General features: G+C 43.2%; 2 protein-coding genes across 3 annotated transcripts in view; one reads left to right on the forward strand and one right to left on the reverse strand.

Moving 5' to 3' along the window:
- Positions 1 to 16,759, forward strand: part of LOC6506549 (elongation factor-like GTPase 1) — a 74,835-nt gene extending 58,076 nt beyond the window's left edge. Inside the window, exons 4-6 of the mRNA XM_001957632.4 lie at positions 1,565 to 1,749; positions 6,869 to 7,078; positions 16,039 to 16,759. Coding sequence (XP_001957668.1) covers positions 1,565 to 1,749; positions 6,869 to 7,057 — 374 coding nt within the window. The 3' untranslated portion in view covers positions 7,058 to 7,078; positions 16,039 to 16,759. The remainder of the gene's footprint in view (positions 1 to 1,564; positions 1,750 to 6,868; positions 7,079 to 16,038) is intronic.
- Positions 7,109 to 10,471, reverse strand: LOC6493396 (proton-coupled folate transporter). 2 transcript variants are annotated; one of them, XM_014908872.3, is made up of 6 exons: positions 10,060 to 10,471; positions 9,719 to 10,005; positions 8,157 to 8,963; positions 7,762 to 8,100; positions 7,372 to 7,700; positions 7,109 to 7,307 (listed from the first exon to the last, which is right to left on the reverse strand). In XM_014908872.3, exons 2-6 carry the CDS (start codon positions 9,731 to 9,733, stop codon positions 7,187 to 7,189), a joined length of 1,611 nt encoding a protein of 536 aa, XP_014764358.1. In that variant the 5' UTR covers positions 9,734 to 10,005; positions 10,060 to 10,471; the 3' UTR covers positions 7,109 to 7,186. The 2 variants fall into 2 exon arrangements, with proteins under 2 accessions (XP_014764358.1, XP_032309668.1); XM_032453777.2 differs by having other exon boundaries at positions 10,403 to 10,468.
- Positions 16,760 to 23,305: the final 6,546 nt, after the last annotated feature.

Consider the following 23,305-nt stretch of genomic DNA (forward strand, 5'->3'; position numbering starts at 1 on the left):
ACTTCTACCTACTTATTTCTCTCTGTGCACGAACGTTCACGGCGGCAGAGAGCCCAAAGAGAGGCCTCGAAAGAGAGTGTTTTGTAGACTGTGGATATGAATGAATGAACATGTTGTTGCTGCTCTCGGGCTGGTGGTGCTGCCGCTTCTGCTGCTTTCCCGCTGGTGGTTGCAGCATCCATTGCCGGTATCTGTGTGTGTTTGTGTGTGTGTGTGAGTGAGTATCTGTGAGATGCATCCGGCGTGGTATGGGTGAGAGCCAGAGCCATGGCAGCAAGGTGTCTCTGGCTCGCGTGCTTGGCTTAAAGAGAACAAAAAAAAAAAAAAATAACAAAAAATAAATAAATATAAAAAGCCAAAACGGCTTTTGCCGCTTCCGTTGCATCCTTTCGGACGTTTTTGCTGCCTTGACGCTGCCCGGAGTTGGTTATTTTGTTTTTGTCATTTTTACTACGGCACCGGAAACTAATTCCTGCTTGGGCCGCAACCACTGGGACTCCAGCTACAGCTCCAGCTCCGGCACTGGCACTGGCTCTGGATCCACCTCCTCCTCCTCCTGCTTTGGGCCTGCTCCTCTTGCTCGGTTTTTGCCCTTTTGGCTGCCTTGGTTTCATGTTTGGGCTTCGGTCTCGTAGCGCATGCCAAAAAAAGAACAACAGAATAAAAAACAGCAAAAAATCAAGAAAAGAGTTTAGCCAGAAAGGAAGCCCAGCCTTGCCACATACTGAGCTTCTTAATGCTCTTCCAGCTTTACCTTAAAGGTTTTGGTTTTAATTATAGATTTATTTTATTTTTAAATATATAATATTGTTAAGAAAGTATAAAGAATTAGTAAGAAACCCCTTAGCAGTTGGGAGGTAGGCCTGTGGTTTGGAAACTTATGATTTCTAAAACCCACACCCAAGTTTTAGTTCTAAAATTTTGAAATTTCTTAGAAAAGCTCTTAACTTTCAGATACAAGTACTATCTAAAGTTTTGTTTAATATTAGAACCCTTCTATTTTGCTTTAAGGATATGGATATGGATTCTAGGATATGGTTTAGGAACCTTTGATTTCTGAAACCCTTTAGTTTTAGTTTTTAAACTTTTTTGAACTAAAATCAATTCACAATTTTATCTGCTATTATCCCAATTTTTTATTTAATATCAAATCACTTTTTTATAGAGTATTTAGAGAGTTAAAGAAAGACTTGGCTATGGGTAGGGGTCTCCATCTTCAATCTCCAGCTTGGAAGTTCAAGCGAAAAACGCGCGAGGTTCGGCAGAAAGCCCGCCAATTTTATGGGCCAAACCCGATAAGATTTCATTTGTTTACGAGTTACCTTGAGACGCTCCAACAACAAAAACAACAGAATATATACATACATACAACTCTTTCTATATAGTTAGGTTATATGGAGAATATATGGAAGCATTAACAAGAAAGAACTTCAACTGAAAGGCGGCCATTGTTGATGGAGGTTTCCCTTTTCCCCGTTTCCAATTCGATTTCTAGCTAACGACCAACAGCTGATCAAAGAACATACATATCTTCTTTTTTTTATTTTTGTGGCTCCATTTGCAGGTAAAATGTACGCGGTAATTGGCCGAAGGCACGGCAAGATCCTCTCCGGCGATCTGACCCAGGGCAGTGGAAACTTCGCGGTCACCTGTCTCCTGCCCGTGATCGAATCGTTCAACTTTGCCCAGGAGATGCGCAAGCAGACATCTGGCCTGGCCTGTCCGCAACTGATGTTCAGTCACTGGGAGGTGAGTACTGTACAGTTAAAAGTCCTTAAAATGAACCCTAATACTGGATAATTATTTGATTAAAAACTAAGCTTAAGTGATGATAAATTTTGAGGCTTAGTTTAGAAAGAGTTCTTAAAGTAGAGTCTCTAAGGTTTAAACTTTAAAGCCATGTTAAGAAGTTGGCCTGTAGCTGGCTGAGATTGGCGGAGCAGCTGTTGCCAAGCTGGGGCACAAGTGCAGCGTCTGTCCGGCCATATGCCATGTGCGTGCCTCTCCAGCTCTGGTTGCCCCAACCTCTCCCTTTCTCTTTACCAATTTCTGTGGATATTTTTTTTTTTTTGTATCTCCCCAAGATTCTCGCTGCCAGTCTGTGGTCAATAAAAATCTCAGCTTACGCTGTGTTAAGCCTTCTGTTACCTTCTGTTGAAGTCTTATAAGCTAAACCACAGCCACCAGCCACCAGCAACTAGCAACCAGGCAACATGGCAACAGCAGCATCAGAAACAGCAACTTCGTTGGCAACAACAGTTGGACTGAAAGTTATATGGTCCATTTGAGGCTGCAGCTGTGTGCCAAGTCGGAGTGGTAACCCAAAGCCCCAAACCAGACGACTCCACTCTCCTTCTCCTTTCTCCAATCGGCATTCTGACCTTGTCGTGGGCCACACATAACCGCCGAGTTGATGATTTTTTATCCACCAACGGAAACCGGCAAGATTGGTCAAGATGGGCGCTATTATTAGAGAGTCAGAGTCGCCTCTCCCATCTTAAATCAGAAATGATTCAAAAATCAGCATGATAGAACTAATCTTAACTTCCTCGGATATGTATTTAATTAGGCAACACCTTTTAGGGGTTTGTGGTTTGTTGTTTTTAAAGGAAATTGGTTTCTTTTGTCGCCTGTACATCAACCGATGGCAGAGGCCTCTGGATATCTCTATATCTATGGATTTATATGGCAGTGCTGGGGCATATCGCCCAACCAATCGATAACAACAAGTTTTCGTATAATGACTTCCGGCGATTTTCTATTTCTTGGCTCGAGTTTTGCCGGCGACGGAGCTTCGTATAATTTCTTACGCATTTCCAGAGCCAGACAGGTGGCCGAGAGGTGGGGCATGGGGCATGGTCATCTAACTCGAGGTGGTATCTGTGTGGAAATCTTAACGGAAACTAGTTTAGCCAGCACAAGTGGAAAAGTATCCCAGAGAAAGAGAGAAACAGTCAATACAATTTCCATCATTATTCTGAAAACAATTAGGATTTCGACTGGCCTTTCGGTGAAGCAATTAAAACGGTTCGTTTCAGCACTCTGTCCACGCCCACCTATCTGTGTTGGCCAATAGTGGCCAGTGGCCTCCCTAGCCCCCAACCCTTTACAACCCGGCACTAGGCACGGTGTACCTGCCAGGTGAGTGGGCAGGGAGGGCTCTCGGCCGTGGGCGCAGTTGTCACGTGCCCATAATAACAACGAAGGCGTCAACTTCACTCGAGTGGCCAACTTCTGGCTATGGCTCTTACTCTGCCTCTGCCTCTGACTCTGGCAACGGGAAAAAGGGCCTCGCCCGGAGGTGTTGGCAGAGGAAGAGGAGCGTCCAGAGTTACCCAAAAGCTATTTGAATTTCTTGCTGCATCATGTCCCACAATAAGTTCGTTAAGCTGCAACAGCAACATCAGCAGAGGCATCAGCATCGGCTCAAGAAATCATCTTCGCAGAGATACGACCTTTTGGCTCAACGACTCTTGGAAACAGAAACATGAACATCAGTTTCCATAACATGTATCATAAATATTGTTTTTATTTCTTCGCTGCTGTGGCTTTTAAGCTTCACATAGTGGCATTAACTTAGAAGACATTTCTTTATGAAATAAATAGTTGGAAAGTTTTAATATTCCATATAATTACTTCCTTGTAGCTCCCTGGGAAGTCCTTCTTTTCCCTGTTAATTATAGCACTCTCCGCCTTATGTCTATGATCCGCACTGTTGGTCCAAGAAATACCTTACCTTCAGGTGGCTACTGTCTTGTGCGCTTTTGTTATTATTTAATTTGGTGCTTCCTTTTGTTTTTTTTTGTGTCCCGGCTGCTGCACTTCTCATCTCGTTTCTCGCCACTTGATGAACCTGAAGATTGTTATTATGATTACGTGTGTGTCTGGGGTCTGGGGTCTGGGGAGGGGACAGGAAGAGGGTCAAGACCTGCAGCCTACCAAAAAAAAAAAAAAACCAACAACATAAAAAAAAAGAAAAACATAACAACTTTGGCTACTGGTCTTACTTTTGGCCTGCTCTCCTCCGCTTTTTTTTATTTTCTGGCCTGGTCTGGAGTGGAGTGTTGCATATGATTTGGTTCTGGTTGTTGTTGTTTCTGTTGTTGTTGCTGTTGCTGTTGTTGTTTGTCGCGCTTTGCATGCAAGACCTGAGCTCTGGAAACTACTTCAAAAGCATAACAGCCACACCAACAACCACATCTGAAAATGTGAGCAAAGACCCAAGGTAAATAACAAATAATCTGATAACTCGTTTTGTATACCTGCCACAGCCACAGCCACAGCCAGCCTGCCCCACCAAAGGGAAAGTCTACGGCGGAGACAGTCGCAGTGGTGGGGGTCAGTAGGGAGTAGTAGTAGGGGTTAGGGTGTGGGGGCTGTGCAGTTCACCCTGGGGCAGGAGGCCGGGCAGGAGGAGAGCATGGCAGTGCCCTAAAGTCTGCCTGGTGCGAATAAACATACACACAAATGCACTCGAAGAAAAATCTATATAAAATATACATTATGAGAGGTAATACTCTCCTCTTTAGTGTGGCTTTTGGGGATTATTTTTTACTCTGCCGGGATATATCCATGGCGGGGCAAGTGTTTATCCAAGTGGCCAAAGGATTGCTCTTATTGTTGTTGTTTCGCTTAAGTGGAACGTGGTTTGCATTGTCCGCTCGCTGGCTGTCAAAATGACGTTCATCGTAGTCTGCAGTCGGCCAGTCCCTAGTCCGCCAGACCCCCAGTCCCCCAGTCCATTCTCGCACACTCTGGAGACTTTTGGAGACGGGGGCCCCCAAGTCTTTCGAATCAACTCAACTCGACTCGAATCGAATCGAGTTATTCTCTTTGGCCCGGTCTCTTTCACAGTCTTTTCAGCCAGTTTCTGGCGCGCGATAATAATCTCAACTTGGTCTTGGTCGCGGACGCGGACTGGCGGACAGAGAGACGGACAAACGGACAGTCAGACTGTGGGACAGACTGGAGAAGCGGACAAATGGACTTGTGGAGGGACGTATGGCAGCGTATTTCGGTAGCTGCCGCGTAAATTACCTGCATACAAACCGCGCGCGGTCGGACAGGTAAATACACACTCGTACACCGACACACAAAGATACAAACACGTGGAGATACAGATACTGAGATACACACACACACTCCTCTCTGTCTATGTGTGTGTGTTTGTTGATGTCACGTCGTTTGCTTTTGGATTTTTGTTTTGGTTTTCGCGGCTGCTTCAATATTTTTCTTAATATTTCTACCTTTGGAGTTTTAGGGGAGATGGTTGTGTGTGTGTGGGGGGAGGAAGGGCTTGGATCGTGAGGAACTTTGGAATGGTGAAGGTGGAGAGAGGAGTGGGAGACTGGACGGAGCGACGGAGTTGGGGGAGGAGACTGGGCCTCGGGCTGGTCTGCAATCTGGAGCGTGAGGAGCTAGGGATCGAGAAAGCAGGACACTGTCGGAAATACGATGGCTCTTCTTGGAAGTCTCCCCTTCTATATGATCTCAAGTTAACCACCTCTTATTCTCTCAGTGTAGTCCTCGGCCTGATGCTAGCTGCTCATTTGTCTGGCCCGACTCAGACGCAAGTTCTGCGCACTTCTGGAGCACTTCAGCTGCCACAAGGTCTCCTCCGTTTTCGGTCCAAGACTGGAGTGGGAAGGATAGAGGAATGGCGAGGGGTTGGGGTATATGGCATGGTATGGGATGTTGCTGCGCATGCGCAGAACCATTTGCAACGGATGGTAGAATGCCTCGGGACTCCATGTGTGTGTGTGTGTGTGTCGGGTGTGTTGTGACAGGGACTGCGAACTGGGATTTCGAACTGCGACTGGGATTGCCTTACCTTGTCGAGGACTACTGGCTCTGGCTCTGGCACTGACTGTGGTGGCTCTTTAGAGCCTGAATCCCTTGGTCCCTCGATCCCTGCCCCACTTGGCGTTGTTCGTTGTTGTTAAACAAGCGAATCGTTGTGCCCGATAATGATCTACATGGGATTGCGAAGATGTTCGAGGGCCCGCAGTTTAGCGTAGTGCGAACAGATGGCCACAATACCACATACACAGGACGAAAAAGGGGTTGCTGTTTTATGCAAATTAGAGAAATCCCTCCAAGATTTGGTAGTTCTTGAAAAGAGTCCTCGTCATAAGAGGGTGTCCAGAGTTTTCTAAGGATTTTACTTTCAATATTTACAATTTCTTTCTCTGTCAAAGTTTAGTCCTGACAAAAGGCCAACAGTGCCTGCGCGTCTCAATCGGTTTCGGGACAAGCTCAGTCATTGATGGGGGAATCCAAAGTGTGGAATAAAACCCAAAATCTGTCAGAGGGAGAGACGAGATTTTCCAGGGAAGAGCTCGACACCCGCCCGCTGTGTCAACTCAAGTCCTTGCTGAAAAAAAAAAGAAAGAAATACAAAATACAAAACAATGCAGATCTCACACCAGAGATTCTCAAGTGGTTCGCCTGGCAGGAGGCAATCATCAATCAAGCCAGGAACGAGGAGAACTCTTCACGCCATTGAGGAAATGCCTCGTACAATTCTGCGTATCCTGGCGAGCCTGCCTTATCACGCAATGCGTGTCCCTGCGTCCTTTGAAAGTCATTAAGCGTCGAGTCCATTGTCGATGCCTCTCGAACCCAAAACAATGAAGATGTGAAAATGCACGCTTTCCCTGCCGAGCGCACAATGGGATGCTCGGCCCATAAAACCCAACCAACCTACCAACCCAACCCAAATCCAATCCAATCCAGTGCGAGGCGCAGGCGCATAGACCCAGCGACGCCTCGTCCTTAGTCCTTCTGCCGTTCCCTTTGTCTCGTCTCAAGTGCCTAAATGATTTCCTGGAAGGCCATTCACACTGCGCGTTCTTCTTTCCTCTTACAGGTGATTGATATCGATCCCTTCTGGCTGCCCACCACCGAGGAGGAGCTGATGCACTTCGGCGAGAAGGCGGACTCCGCCAACCGGGCCAAGCTCTACATGGACAGTGTGCGCCGCCGGAAGGGTCTCTTTGTGGACGAGCAAGTGGTGGAGCATGCCGAGAAGCAGCGCACGCTCTCCAAGAACAAGTGATTCCCCAGGATGCCTTTTTGGGTGAGTTTAAGATACGAATAAGAATAGGAATAATTTTATAAAAATTATATTTTATTAGCTGAAAATGTCTTATAATTAATAGTAGGTATTAAAGTTGAACTTCTGTCTTTAATCTTCTTCTGTTGGCGCCTCCAGGGCAGCCTTTTCCTTTTGGGTTATGAGGCCACTTTCCTTCTCGGGAACTTCTGGGACAGCCAATGAGTTCTTGCCCAGAACAATGTGAATGCAACTATAGGGATTAAAAATAATAATCAAATATAATTAATATAATAATAAATAAGGTAGAAACTTACAGAATGAGCACAAAAACAGCCAGTTGAGTGGCAATCGTTAGCATGAAGACTGCCCCTCCGTAGTTGTTCGATTTGGTGGCACGGTAGAGCTGCGAGTAGCAAACTCCGCTGATGAAGGGCACTGCATTATCGCACACCGAGAGCAGGGCAAACACCTTGCCCCGCTCGGAGGTCGGGACTATTTTGGAGGTCATTGCCCGGATCATGGGCCCCACAATCGGACCCAAACTGCAGACCACAGCCCCGGCATAAAGCAGATCCGTGTTGTCGGCGAAATAGAAGAACAAGCGGGCTATCGTATGCGCCCAGGTGCCAATGAAGATGATAATCTAGTTCCCAGTATGACCCAATTAGTTGATTGTTGAGGTTGGTCTGTAATCCTGGACTTACCGTATCCCTCCATCCCAATACCTTGTTCATAAGAGGCACTGCCAGCAGCATGGCAATCACGTAGGCCGACGACTTGAAGGTCTTGAAGCTGCTGTACGAACTCACGTCCCAGTTGAACTTGTCGAGGGTGTACATGTAGAGGTAGCTGCCCTCGTCCCGCTGGAAGGTGTAGAGCGCCATGCTGACCAGCAGGATAATGAGGAAGGTGCGCCGATGGCCCCTGCGCTTCTTAACGAGCACCACGAACGAGTCCTTCACGTGCTGCTTATCGAAATAGTCGCCCCAGAAGCCGCAGTAGCCCAACTCCCTGAGAGACCGCTGGCGGGGAGTGGTTTGCCACTAAATGGGTGTTAGATAGTTGGGAACTGTTTCGTGAAGGGCACTCTGTGACTTACCTTGAGGGCAAATAGAGAATAAACTATAGCCAGGGCCAGAAGGCCGGCGTTTACGGCGAACATATTCGCGTAGGACTGATCGAAGACGTTGTAGTAGAGGTGGGAGCCCAGGGCCACTCCTGTAGGCATGGCGCTCAGGTAGATCACGTCCAGAATGGTCACCCGGATGGTGCGCTGTTCCAGCGTGGAAATGTCCGAGATGTACGCGAAGCAGGAGGCGAAAATCGCCACATCCGCTCCAGTTAGCGCAGATGGGAGCGTGGCGGAGTAGATGATGTTCTGGACTGGCCAGGTGGGCATCTTGGCGTTCACCACTATCATCGTGGAGTAGATAAGCTTGCCGAACAGGCCCATAAGCAGAGGCAGCTTCCGGCCGCGGCGATCCGAGAAGGAGCCCAAAAACAGAGCCAGAATGATGGGAAAGACATGGGCTGAGATGTTCTCCCACTGCAGGAACCAGGCGTTGGTTTCTAGGGACGCATCCTTGAACTCCTTGTTCTCCGGAAGGTTGATGTTCCGGCAGATCTCCTCCGTGTAGTTATTGTTCACCCGACAGGACTTGTACAGGAAGAAATTCTGTTCCACCACCGAGGTGATCATGAAGGCGAACATGTACAGGAACATGGTGGGCTCCACGGAAACGGAAGTGATCACGTGCCACGCCCACTGGCAGGCGGAGCGGCGAGCTGTCACCTCCCCCACATTGGTGTTGGTGCTATTTTCGCTGGCCTGGCTGAGGCGTCTCTGTTCTGATGTTGCAATGGCTGCGGTTTCGACTCCATTTTCCTTGCCATTTCCTGTGGGTGCCTGAAAGTATGCAATAGATTTTGGCATTTCCCATTTTGAAATTCGAACTGTGTTTGTAATTATTTTTCATGCTGGCAATGCCACATCTCGACAAAGGGAGAGCGCGTAAGCAGAGGTTTGAAACTCGTTTCAAATTACTATGTATACACTGCCAAGAGGTAGGTTTACTTCACAATCCACTTGATTTTTATTTTATTGAAATTATTTTTTATGGTTTTTAGTGCAATATGAAAATCATTGCAAACTTTTATTTATTTTTTGTTTTTTATTTTTTAATATCACTTTTGAAGAGTATTATTTATTCAACTACACTCTTAAAAAAATGGTCCCACCATGTGGCTTGTTGACATATTTATTTAATTCTTCTGAGATGAGTGTCGCCTTAAATTACTTCTAGCTTGTGTCACGAATCACTTTTCTTTATAAGAAACCACATTTGATTTTATTTGAAACTTAAAAACAATATAGTTTTTAGCAACACACTTTTGTATTGTCATGGTCAAGGTCACCAGAACCACTTCATTTGTATTCGCAGCATTTTTTGAGTGGCATTTTGGCGTATACGTAATACGTAATCATCGAATGATACTAGCGCGTCTCCAATTAATGTGATTTATGTGATAAAGTAAAATTAAATCTAATTGATTTGAAGTTTTTTAGCTTGCCGGCACTCTCACTTCGTGGTTGATAAATTTAGCCGCGTTGCAAAACAAAAACAAACCATTTAGCGGCAAAAAACTTAAAAAACCACTCACCTCGACAGCGCTCATTTTCGCTCTGCGCACTCGCGTTTCTCTTCCGCTGTTAAATAACGTTGGCCGGGTAGGGGTTGAGGGAGAGAGCTTTTCTTTTCTCTCACAGCTTTCAGGGTCAGATTCAAATTCAAACCGCCAACTGCAGCTTATCAATAGATTGTTTTGAATATTTGCATGGCTATTCCATTATCCGACAGATTGTTTATTTTGCAAATTGGCCGCCAGATTACGCTATTTACACTCTACTCCCATTCCCTACTGATTATCGAGTGTACAGTCTTTTGGAGCTAAGGAAAATCTCATTAATTGCTTATTAATCGAGCACACGTGTATGATTATACCTATTTTAATTAGCGTCTAGTGGAATTCTACGGATATTCCCCTTATCGCAACCATTACCGCACGTAGTTCTCACTTTCCGTTCAATGTCGAAGACGTTCAATAAACCTCCAGCCTTCTTCGATTGAAGTTTAATTATAGACTAATTAAGTTAGGATTTACAGCTCTGGCCACTAATTTAGGGGGCCACTAAAATAACGATACGAGACACCAACACTTTATTTAACTGAACAGATTTACGGTTTAATTTTCGTTATTTTTGCAGCTGCCGTTGCTTATAATTTCTATAAAGGTGTATCAAATAACGTTGCACAAGTATTTATATACATATATTTTTGTTAATACTCATGTGTATATATTATATTTTCCACCGCTGGGTTGCGACTGATCCGCGGAACGGCTAGCTGAGTACTGGGAAACACAAGGGAAGTTCTGTCCCCGCAGAACGGCTTATCAGCGAAAAAAAGTGATACTGATCCGATTTCGATTGGCTTTAATTTAATCGCGCCTACGATTTCGATTACATGTTAGTATACCCTTTCAATGAGTATTATAAAAAATGGATTTAACATACATACATCAGTACAAAATTTTATACCTCTTAACTTGGCCAAAATCGAAACTTTTCAATAAGTTTTTGTTGTATATCTTGAGTATTACTTATCCGATCAGTAAACGGAATACCATTTATTAATCAGGGATCTAATCCGCTCCAAACTGCATCAAAAGTTTAAAAAATTTGAGGGGTACCATTTTGGCCCAATTTTTGGCCAAAATCATGATGGCTGTGCGGTAAATGCTGTGTGGTATATGCTGTACGATCTATGGTATACGATCTATGGTATACGATCTATGCTGTGCGGTAAATGCTGTGCGGTAAATTCTGTGCGGTATATCCTCTACGATCTATGCTATACGATCTATGCTATACGATCTATGCTGTGCGGTAAATGCTGTGCGGTAAATGCTGTACGATCTATGCTATACGATCTATGCTATACGATCTATGCTGTGCGGTAAATGCTGTGCGGTAAATGCTGTGTGGTATATGCTGTACGATCTATGGTATACGATCTATGCTATACGATCTATGCTGTGCGGTAAATGCTGTGCGGTAAATTCTGTGCGGTATTTCCTCTACGATCTATGCTATACGATCTATGCTATACGATCTATGCTGTGCGGTAAATGCTGTGCGGTAAATGCTGTGCGGTAAATGCTGTGCGGTAAATGCTGTGCGGTAAATGCTGTGCGGTAAATGCTGTGCGGTAAATGCTGTACGATCTATGCTATACGATCTATGCTATACGATCTATGCTGTGCGGCAAATGCTGTGCGGTAAATGCTGTGTGGTAAATGCTGTGTGGTAAATGCTGTACGATCTATGCTATACGATCTATGCTATACGATCTATGCTGTGCGGTAAATGCTGTGCGGTAAATGCTGTGCAGTAAATGCTGTGCGGTAAATGCTGTGCGGTAAATGCTGTGCGGTAAATGCTGTGTGGTATATGCTGTACGATCTATGGTATACGATCTATGCTGTGCGGTAAATGCTGTGCGGTAAATGCTGTGTGGTAAATGCTGTACGATCTATGCTATACGATCTATGCTATACGATCTATGCTGTGCGGTAAATGCTGTGCGGTAAATTCTGTGCGGTATATCCTCTACGATCTATGCTATACGATCTAAGCTATACGATCTATGCTGTGCGGTAAATGCTGTGCGGTAAATGCTGTGCGGTAAATGCTGTGCGGTAAATGCTGTGCGGTAAATGCTGTGCGGTAAATGCTGTACGATCTATGCTATACGATCTATGCTATACGATCTATGCTGTGCGGTAAATGCTGTGCGGTAAATGCTGTGCGGTAAATGCTGTGCGGTAAATGCTGTGCGGTAAATGCTGTGCGGTAAATGCTGTACGATCTATGCTATACGATCTATGCTATACGATCTATGCTGTGCGGTAAATGCTGTGCGGTAAATTCTGTGCGGTATATCCTCTACGATCTATGCTATACGATCTAAGCTATACGATCTATGCTGTGCGGTAAATGCTGTGCGGTAAATGCTGTGCGGTAAATGCTGTGCGGTAAATGCTGTGCGGTAAATGCTGTGCGGTAAATGCTGTGCGGTAAATGCTGTACGATCTATGCTATACGATCTATGCTATACGATCTATGCTGTGCGGTAAATGCTGTACGATCTATGCTATACGATCTATGCTATACGATATATGCTGTGCGGTAAATGCTGTGCGGTAAATGCTGTGCGGTAAATGCTGTGCGGTAAATGCTGTGTGGTATATGCTGTACGATCTATGGTATACGATCTATGCTGTGCGGTAAATGCTGTGCGGTAAATGCTGTGCGGTAAATGCTGTACGATCTATGCTATACGATCTATGCTATACGATCTATGCTGTGCGGTAAATGCTGTGCGGTAAATGCTGTGCGGTAAATGCTGTGCGGTAAATGCTGTGCGGTAAATTCTGTGCGGTATATCCTCTACGATCTATGCTATACGATCTATGCTATACGATCTATGCTGTGCGGTAAATGCTGTGCGGTAAATGCTGTACGATCTATGCTATACGATCTATGCTATACGATCTATGCTGTGCGGTAAATGCTGTGCAGTAAATGCTGTGCGGTAAATGCTGTGCGGTAAATGCTGTGCGGTAAATGCTGTGTGGTATATGCTGTACGATCTATGGTATACGATCTATGCTGTGCGGTAAATGCTGTGCGGTAAATGCTGTACGATCTATGCTATACGATCTATGCTGTGCGGTAAATGCTGTGTGGTAAATGCTGTACGATCTATGCTATACGATCTATGCTATACGATCTATGCTATACGATCTATGCTGTGCGGTAAATGCTGTGCGGTAAATGCTGTGCGGTAAATGCTGTGCGGTAAATGCTGTGCGGTAAATGCTGTGCGGTAAATTCTGTGCGGTATATCCTCTACGATCTATGCTATACGATCTATGCTGTGCGGTAAATGCTGTGTGGTAAATGCTGTACGATCTATGCTATACGATCTATGCTATACGATCTATGCTGTGCGGTAAATGCTGTGCGGTAAATGCTGTGCGGTAAATGCTGTGCGGTAAATGCTGTGCGGTAAATGCTGTGCGGTAAATGCTGTGCGGTAAATGCTGTGCGGTAAATTCTGTGCGGTATATCCTCTACGATCTATGCTATACGATCTATGCTGTGCGGTAAATGCTGTGCGGTAAATGCTGTGCGGTAAATGCTGTGCGGTAAATGCTGTGCGGTAAATGCTGTGCGGTAAATACTGTGCGGTAAATGCTGTGCGGTAAATGCTGTGTGGTAAATGCTGTGCGGTAAATGCTGTGCGGTAAATTCTGTGCGGTAAATGCTGTGCGGTAAATGCTGTGCGGTAAATTCTGTGCGGTAAATGCTGTACGATCTATGCTATACGGCCTATGCTGCATCATGTTTTTTTGCCGAAAATGGGGGCCGAAATGAATTTTGAGAAATTTAAGGATCCTTTGATGCAGATCTACGGGGAATAGTTCCCTGATTCACAAATGGTATGCCGTTTTTGGATCGGATACGAAATAGTGAAGATATTCGCCAAAAACTGCGAGAAAAGCGCTGATCGCACTTTTCCAAGGGGTACCCCTTGGAATTGACCAAAAATGGGCCAAAATTGAATTTTGAGAAATTTAAGGATCCTTTGATGCAGATCTACGGGGAATAGTTCCCTGATTCACAAATGGTATGCCGTTTTTGGATCGGATACGAAATAGTGAAGATATTCGCCAAAAACTGCGAGAAAAGCGCTGATCGCACTTTTCCAAGGGGTACCCCTTGGAATTGAGCCAAAAATGGGCCAAAATTGAATTTTGAGAAATTTAAGGATCCTTTGATGCAGATCTACGGGGAATAGTTCCCTGATTCACAAATGGTATGCCGTTTTTGGATCGGATACGAAATAGTGAAGATATTCGCCAAAAACTGCGAGAAAAGCGCTGATCGCACTTTTCCAAGGGGTACCCCTTGGAATTGAGCCAAAAATGGGCCAAAATTGAATTTTGAGAAATTTAAGGATCCTTTGATGCAGATCTACGGGGAATAGTTCCCTGATTCACAAATGGTATGCCGTTTTTGGATCGGATACGAAATAGTGAAGATATTCGCCAAAAACTGCGAGAAAAGCGCTGATCGCACTTTTCCAAGGGGTACCCCTTGGAATTGAGCCAAAAATGGGCCAAAATTGAATTTTGAGAAATTTAAGGATCCTTTGATGCAGATCTACGGGGAATAGTTCCCTGATTCACAAATGGTATGCCGTTTTTGAATCGGATACGAAATAGTGAAGATATTCGCCAAAAACTGCGAGAAAAGCGCTGATCGCACTTTTCCAAGGGGTACCCCTTGGAATTGAGCCAAAAATGGGCCAAAATTGAATTTTGAGAAATTTAAGGATCCTTTGATGCAGATCTACGGGGAATAGTTCCCTGATTCACAAATGGTATGCCGTTTTTGGATCGGATACGAAATAGTGAAGATATTCGCCAAAAACTGCGAGAAAAGCGCTGATCGCACTTTTCCAAGGGGTACCCCTTGGAATTGAGCCAAAAATGGGCCAAAATTGAATTTTGAGAAATTTAAGGATCCTTTGATGCAGATCTACGGGGAATAGTTCCCTGATTCACAAATGGTATGCCGTTTTTGGATCGGATACGAAATAGTGAAGATATTCGCCAAAAACTGCGAGAAAAGCGCTGATCGCACTTTTCCAAGGGGTACCCCTTGGAATTGAGCCAAAAATGGGCCAAAATTGAATTTTGAGAAATTTAAGGATCCTTTGATGCAGATCTACGGGGAATAGTTCCCTGATTCACAAATGGTATGCCGTTTTTGAATCGGATACGAAATAGTGAAGATATTCGCCAAAAACTGCGAGAAAAGCGCTGATCGCACTTTTCCAAGGGGTACCCCTTGGAATTGAGCCAAAAATGGGCCAAAATTGAATTTTGAGAAATTTAAGGATCCTTTGATGCAGATCTACGGGGAATAGTTCCCTGATTCACAAATGGTATGCCGTTTTTGGATCGGATACGAAATAGTGAAGATATTCGCCAAAAACTGCGAGAAAAGCGCTGATCGCACTTTTCCAAGGGGTACCCCTTGGAATTGAGCCAAAAATGGGCCAAAATTGAATTTTGAGAAATTTAAGGATCCTTTGATGCAGATCTACGGGGAATAGTTCCCTGATTCACAAATGGTATGCCGTTTTTGGATCGGATACGAAATAGTGAAGATATTCGCCAAAAACTGCGAGAAAAGCGCTGATCGCACTTTTCCAAGGGGTACCCCTTGGAATTGAGCCAAAAATGGGCCAAAATTGAATTTTGAGAAATTTAAGGATCCTTTGATGCAGATCTACGGGGAATAGTTCCCTGATTCACAAATGGTATGCCCTTTAAAAAATTTCCAAAAATGGACCAAAAATTATTTTTTCAGGTTTTGATAGAAAATGAAGGTACTGAGAGTTCTGAGTTCGGGAAGGTATAACATTCTTGGATCTGCCAAGTATTAGTCGAGTTAGACACATTTTTCCATTAGGAAAATACAAAAATTGGTCAAACGTTTCTGATACCTCTTAACTTGGCCAAAATCAAAACTTTTCTATCACATTTTGTTGTATATCTTGAGTAATACTTATCCGATCTGTAAACGGAATACCATTTATGAATCAAGGATCTAATCCGCTCCAAACTGCATCAAAAGTTTAAAAAATTTGAGGGGAAACATTTTGGCTTAAAAATGGATCGAAAATTATTTTTCTGGGTTTTGATAGAAAATGAAGGTACTGGAAGTTCTGAGTTCGGGAAGGTATAACATTTCTGTTCTGCCACGTATTGGGCGGGTTAATCACATTTGTCCCGTGCAAACCCGTTACAACTTGTAATATTAATCTCAAAGTATTCTTTCGTTTCAGGTTTCGGCCCGCACTCTAAGGAATCTGATAAACTGGAAATTTCAAATGAAGCTAAGAAGTGACAAATATATTATGTTTTGTTTTAAAAAATTTATTTTTAAAATATAATATAATACAATTTTACAAATTTTATAAAAGATACATAAAAAAATATTATTTTTATAAAAAAAGATAAACGTTAAAATTTACACATTTATGTTTTTGAAACTATGGAAGATGGTTGTATGAAATTGATAGAGTCAGGGCGCTGATATCGGATAGAGGCTGGGGAATGTCAGGGTATTTAAGGTATTCAAGGTTTCCTGATAGTCTCTGCTTCATTCTGCGGCGCTGGGCTTCTTCACTTCCGGGATACACAGCATGGCATGGAAAGGATCAGTGATGTCTAACATGGTTTCCTTTTCATCAGATGAAGGAAGTGAATGTTGGACGACTTGCCGTAAGCATTAAATGGAAGGAAATCCTTTTCGGACCTCAAGGACACACGAAATCGGCGCGGGACCTAACGAATGTGCCAGGAAACCTCCAGGAAAAAAGAACACATTCCATCCAGTAACCGCCCTTGCACTCTTGTCAGCATTTCCAGGATCTCAACCATTAACGTATACAAAGGACTCTGTATGGATTAATTATCGTCTGTTATAGTAAGTTATAGTTAGTATATTTGTAAGTCCTGTAAAATGCAAAATGGATATGTAAATAAAAACAAGGATGATCTGTAGATTTGTGTGTGTTCTATTCTAGCAGAAATACTTTCCTGTACAAGATGGTCTTTGCCTGGCGCAAAATGTCCAAGATATGCCCAAAAAACGTTTACAGAAATTTCGTGATTTTGGGCCGCTACCAGGCTTGGAGTACCAGGAGAACAGAAATGGCCAGTAGGTGGATTCTATTTTCTGAAACAGTTTTTTGTGAATATCTCGGCCATTACGCTTCTAATCCTTTGTTGGGATAGCTCCAAAAATGGGGAAAAACAAGGCGAATCGACTGGTCGGCACAATCTGGTATTAGCCAAGTTAATACCGTGGGGAAGTTAAAATAGGCCAAAAAAGAATATTTTAATAAGTTCCCGTTTTCTCGATTGTGTATATCTCGGTCATTTCCCAACCGATCTGGAAACGGGATACCATTTTGTGATCAGGACAGTAATATCCTTCGATCTCCACCAAAATATCCTTTGTATCCTTAAACAAAAATTGTCCCAATATTAAATTTTAAATACATTTGCTTTCGTTTGATTTCAAGGAGCAAACATCCTTGGAAGCAAAAACTTTTGATGCAGTTCGAAGGACTGTAAAGTCCTGACCCTAAAATGACACTCCCTTCCAAAATCGGTTAAGGAATGCCTGAGATATAAGCAAAGGAGCTAAACAAAAATTAAATTTTTGGCCAAAAACATTTTTCCCACGGTGTTAACTTGGCCAATACCAGTATTTTATAGTCTGGCAGGTGGAGACTACTTTTGCGCATTTTTTGAGCCATTCCAATCCAGGATTGGATGCGAAATGGCCGAGATATACACAAAAAACTTTTTCAAAAGTCGAAATCCACCTACTGGCCATTTCTGTTCGCCTAGTACTTCGAGCCTGGTAGCGGCCCAAAATTGAAAAATTTTCAGCCACAAAAGTCTGTGACGTCATATGTGGATTATATGTGGAACCTATACGGACCCAAGACATGAACCTCTGAACCCCAGACACAAACCTGTGGATCCAAATACAATCGGTTGAATTTAAATTCAAATTCAAAAAATGGATTTTCCGCCCGCGCCTGTGGATCCAAATTCGATCCGATAGATTTGAATTCAAATTCAAAAATAGGTCCCCCCCGCGCCTTCCTCGGCTTTTTAAAATTTTCAAATTCAAAAATAGTTACCCGCCCCCGCGAAGTTAAATTTGAAACGGTAAACCGGTGACTTTAAACAGTTAACCGGTTCAGCCATGACACCACCCAGTGGTGACGTCACGGATCCCAGCTCAATCCGTGACGTCACAGATCTTTGCGGCTGAAAATTTTTGGATTTTGGGCCGCTACCAGGCTTGGAGTACCAGGAGAACAGAAATGGCCAGTAGGTGGATTCTATTTTCTGAAACAGTTTTTTGTGAATATCTCGGCCATTACGCTTCTAATCCTTTGTTGGGATAGCTCCAAAAATGCGGAAAAAACAGGCGCATCGACTGGTCGGCACAATCTGGTATTAGCCAAGTTAATACCGTGGCGAAGTTAAAATTGGCCAAAAAAGAATATTTTAATAAGTTCCCGTTTTCTCGATTGTGTATATCTCGGTCATTTCCCAACCGATCTGGAAACGGGATACCATTTTGTGATCAGGACAGTAATATCCTTCGATCTCCACCAAAATATCCTTTGTATCCTTAAACAAAAATTGTCCCAATATTAAATTTTAAATACATTTGCTTTCGTTTGATTTCAAGGAGCAAACATCCTTGGAAGCAAAAACTTTTGATGCAGTTCGAAGGACTATAAAGTCCTGACCCTAAAATGACACTCCCTTCCAAAATCGGTTAAGGAATGCCTGAGATATAAGCAAAGGAGCTAAACAAAAATTAAATTTTTGGCCAAAAACATTTTTCCCACGGTGTTAACTTGGCCAATACCAGTATTTTATAGTCTGGCAGGTGGAGACTACTTTTGCGCATTTTTTGAGCCATTCCAATCCAGGATTGGATGCGAAATGGCCGAGATATACACAAAAAACTTTTTCAAAAGTCGAAATCCACCTACTGGCCATTTCTGTTCGCCTAGTACTTCGAGCCTGGTAGCGGCCCAAAATTGAAAAATTTTCAGCCACAAAAGTCTGTGACGTCATATGTGGATTATATGTGGAACCTATACGGACCCAAGACATGAACCTCTGAACCCCAGACACAAACCTGTGGATCCAAATACAATCGGTTGAATTTAAATTCAAATTCAAAAAATGGATTTTCCGCCCGCGCCTGTGGATCCAAATTCGATCCGATAGATTTGAATTCAAATTCAAAAATAGGTCCCCCCGCGCCTTCCTCGGCTTTTTAAAATTTTCAAATTCAAAAATAGTTACCCGCCCCCGCGAAGTTAAATTTCAAACGGTAAACCGGTGACTTTAAACAGTTAACCGGTTCAGCCATGACACCACCCAGTGGTGACGTCACGGATCCCAGCTCAATCCGTGACGTCACAGATCTTTGCGGCTGAAAATTTTTGGATTTTGGGCCGCTACCAGGCTTGGAGTACCAGGAGAACAGAAATGGCCAGTAGGTGGATTCTATTTTCTGAAACAGTTTTTTGTGAATATCTCGGCCATTACGCTTCTAATCCTTTGTTGGGATAGCTCCAAAAATGCGGAAAAAACAGGCGCATCGACTGGTCGGCACAATCTGGTATTAGCCAAGTTAATACCGTGGCGAAGTTAAAATTGGCCAAAAAAGAATATTTTAATAAGTTCCCGTTTTCTCGATTGTGTATATCTCGGTCATTTCCCAACCGATCTGGAAACGGGATACCATTTTGTGATCAGGACAGTAATATCCTTCGATCTCCACCAAAATATCCTTTGTATCCTTAAACAAATATTGTCCCAATATTAAATTTTAAATACATTTGCTTTCGTTTGATTTCAAGGAGCAAACATCCTTGGAAGCAAAAACTTTTGATGCAGTTCGAAGGACTATAAAGTCCTGACCCTAAAATGACACTCCCTTCCAAAATCGGTTAAGGAATGCCTGAGATATAAGCAAAGGAGCTAAACAAAAATTAAATTTTTGGCCAAAAACATTTTTCCCACGGTGTTAACTTGGCCAATACCAGTATTTTATAGTCTGGCAGTTGGAGACTACTTTTGCGCATTTTTTGAGCCATTCCAATCCAGGATTGGATGCGAAATGGCCGAGATATACACAAAAAACTTTTTCAAAAGTCGAAATCCACCTACTGGCCATTTCTGTTCGCCTAGTACTTCGAGCCTGGTAGCGGCCCAAAATTGAAAAATTTTCAGCCACAAAAGTCTGTGACGTCATATGTGGATTATATGTGGAACCTATACGGACCCAAGACATGAACCTCTGAACCCCAGACACAAACCTGTGGATCCAAATACAATCGGTTGAATTTAAATTCAAATTCAAAAAATGGATTTTCCGCCCGCGCCTGTGGATCCAAATTCGATCCGATAGATTTGAATTCAAATTCAAAAATAGGTCCCGCCCGCGCCTTCCTCGGCTTTTTAAAATTTTCAAATTCAAAAATAGTTACCCGCCCCCGCGAAGTTAAATTTCAAACGGTAAACCGGTGACTTTAAACAGTTAACCGGTTCAGCCATGACACCACCCAGTGGTGACGTCACGGATCCCAGCTCAATCCGTGACGTCACAGATCTTTGCGGCTGAAAATTTTTGGATTTTGGGCCGCTACCAGGCTTGGAGTACCAGGAGAACAGAAATGGCCAGTAGGTGGATTCTATTTTCTGAAACAGTTTTTTGTGAATATCTCGGCCATTACGCTTCTAATCCTTTGTTGGGATAGCTCCAAAAATGCGGAAAAAACAGGCGCATCGACTGGTCGGCACAATCTGGTATTAGCCAAGTTAATACCGTGGCGAAGTTAAAATTGGCCAAAAAAGAATATTTTAATAAGTTCCCGTTTTCTCGATTGTGTATATCTCGGTCATTTCCCAACCGATCTGGAAACGGGATACCATTTTGTGATCAGGACAGTAATATCCTTCGATCTCCACCAAAATATCCTTTGTATCCTTAAACAAAAATTGTCCCAATATTAAATTTTAAATACATTTGCTTTCGTTTGATTTCAAGGAGCAAACATCCTTGGAAGCAAAAACTTTTGATGCAGTTCGAAGGACTATAAAGTCCTGACCCTAAAATGACACTCCCTTCCAAAATCGGTTAAGGAATGCCTGAGATATAAGCAAAGGAGCTAAACAAAAATTAAATTTTTGGCCAAAAACATTTTTCCCACGGTGTTAACTTGGCCAATACCAGTATTTTATAGTCTGGCAGGTGGAGACTACTTTTGCGCATTTTTTGAGCCATTCCAATCCAGGATTGGATGCGAAATGGCCGAGATATACACAAAAAACTTTTTCAAAAGTCGAAATCCACCTACTGGCCATTTCTGTTCGCCTAGTACTTCGAGCCTGGTAGCGGCCCAAAATTGAAAAATTTTCAGCCACAAAAGTCTGTGACGTCATATGTGGATTATATGTGGAACCTATACGGACCCAAGACATGAACCTCTGAACCCCAGACACAAACCTGTGGATCCAAATACAATCGGTTGAATTTAAATTCAAATTCAAAAAATGGATTTTCCGCCCGCGCCTGTGGATCCAAATTCGATCCGATAGATTTGAATTCAAATTCAAAAATAGGTCCCCCCCGCGCCTTCCTCGGCTTTTTAAAATTTTCAAATTCAAAAATAGTTACCCGCCCCCGCGAAGTTAAATTTCAAACGGTAAACCGGTGACTTTAAACAGTTAACCGGTTCAGCCATGACACCACCCAGTGGTGACGTCACGGATCCCAGCTCAATCCGTGACGTCACAGATCTTTGCGGCTGAAAATTTTTGGATTTTGGGCCGCTACCAGGCTTGGAGTACCAGGAGAACAGAAATGGCCAGTAGGTGGATTCTATTTTCTGAAACAGTTTTTTGTGAATATCTCGGCCATTACGCTTCTAATCCTTTGTTGGGATAGCTCCAAAAATGCGGAAAAAACAGGCGCATCGACTGGTCGGCACAATCTGGTATTAGCCAAGTTAATACCGTGGCGAAGTTAAAATTGGCCAAAAAAGAATATTTTAATAAGTTCCCGTTTTCTCGATTGTGTATATCTCGGTCATTTCCCAACCGATCTGGAAACGGGATACCATTTTGTGATCAGGACAGTAATATCCTTCGATCTCCACCAAAATATCCTTTGTATCCTTAAACAAAAATTGTCCCAATATGAAATTTTAAATACATTTGCTTTCGTTTGATTTCAAGGAGCAAACATCCTTGGAAGCAAAAACTTTTGATGCAGTTCGAAGGACTATAAAGTCCTGACCCTAAAATGACACTCCCTTCCAAAATCGGTTAAGGAATGCCTGAGATATAAGCAAAGGAGCTAAACAAAAATTAAATTTTTGGCCAAAAACATTTTTCCCACGGTGTTAACTTGGCCAATACCAGTATTTTATAGTCTGGCAGGTGGAGACTACTTTTGCGCATTTTTTGAGCCATTCCAATCCAGGATTGGATGCGAAATGGCCGAGATATACACAAAAAACTTTTTCAAAAGTCGAAATCCACCTACTGGCCATTTCTGTTCGCCTAGTACTTCGAGCCTGGTAGCGGCCCAAAATTGAACAATTTTCAGCCACAAAAGTCTGTGACGTCATATGTGGATTATATGTGGAACCTATACGGACCCAAGACATGAACCTCTGAACCCCAGACACAAACCTGTGGATCCAAATACAATCGGTTGAATTTAAATTCAAATTCAAAAAATGGATTTTCCGCCCGCGCCTGTGGATCCAAATTCGATCCGATAGATTTGAATTCAAATTCAAAAATAGGTCCCGCCCGCGCCTTCCTCGGCTTTTTAAAATTTTCAAATTCAAAAATAGTTACCCGCCCCCGCGAAGTTAAATTTCAAACGGTAAACCGGTGACTTTAAACAGTTAACCGGTTCAGCCATGACACCACCCAGTGGTGACGTCACGGATCCCAGCTCAATCCGTGACGTCACAGATCTTTGCGGCTGAAAATTTTTGGATTTTGGGCCGCTACCAGGCTTGGAGTACCAGGAGAACAGAAATGGCCAGTAGGTGGATTCTATTTTCTGAAACAGTTTTTTGTGAATATCTCGGCCATTACGCTTCTAATCCTTTGTTGGGATAGCTCCAAAAATGCGGAAAAAACAGGCGCATCGACTGGTCGGCACAATCTGGTATTAGCCAAGTTAATACCGTGGCGAAGTTAAAATTGGCCAAAAAAGAATATTTTAATAAGTTCCCGTTTTCTCGATTGTGTATATCTCGGTCATTTCCCAACCGATCTGGAAACGGGATACCATTTTGTGATCAGGACAGTAATATCCTTCGATCTCCACCAAAATATCCTTTGTATCCTTAAACAAAAATTGTCCCAATATTAAATTTTAAATACATTTGCTTTCGTTTGATTTCAAGGAGCAAACATCCTTGGAAGCAAAAACTTTTGATGCAGTTCGAAGGACTATAAAGTCCTGACCCTAAAATGACA

This window comes from Drosophila ananassae, chromosome 2R (assembly GCF_017639315.1).
Source record: "Drosophila ananassae strain 14024-0371.13 chromosome 2R, ASM1763931v2, whole genome shotgun sequence".
NCBI classification, from domain to species: domain Eukaryota; kingdom Metazoa; phylum Arthropoda; class Insecta; order Diptera; family Drosophilidae; genus Drosophila; species Drosophila ananassae.

Bases quoted from the DNA above. Each gene is read 5' to 3' on its own strand.
- LOC6493396 (XM_014908872.3), bottom strand. The intron at 7,701-7,761 runs GTAAGTCCAGGA...ACTGGGAACTAG, and splicing joins TATTGGGATGGAGGGATACG to ATTATCATCTTCATTGGCAC. The intron at 7,308-7,371 runs GTAAGTTTCTAC...TAATCCCTATAG, and splicing joins GCTGTTTTTGTGCTCATTCT to TTGCATTCACATTGTTCTGG.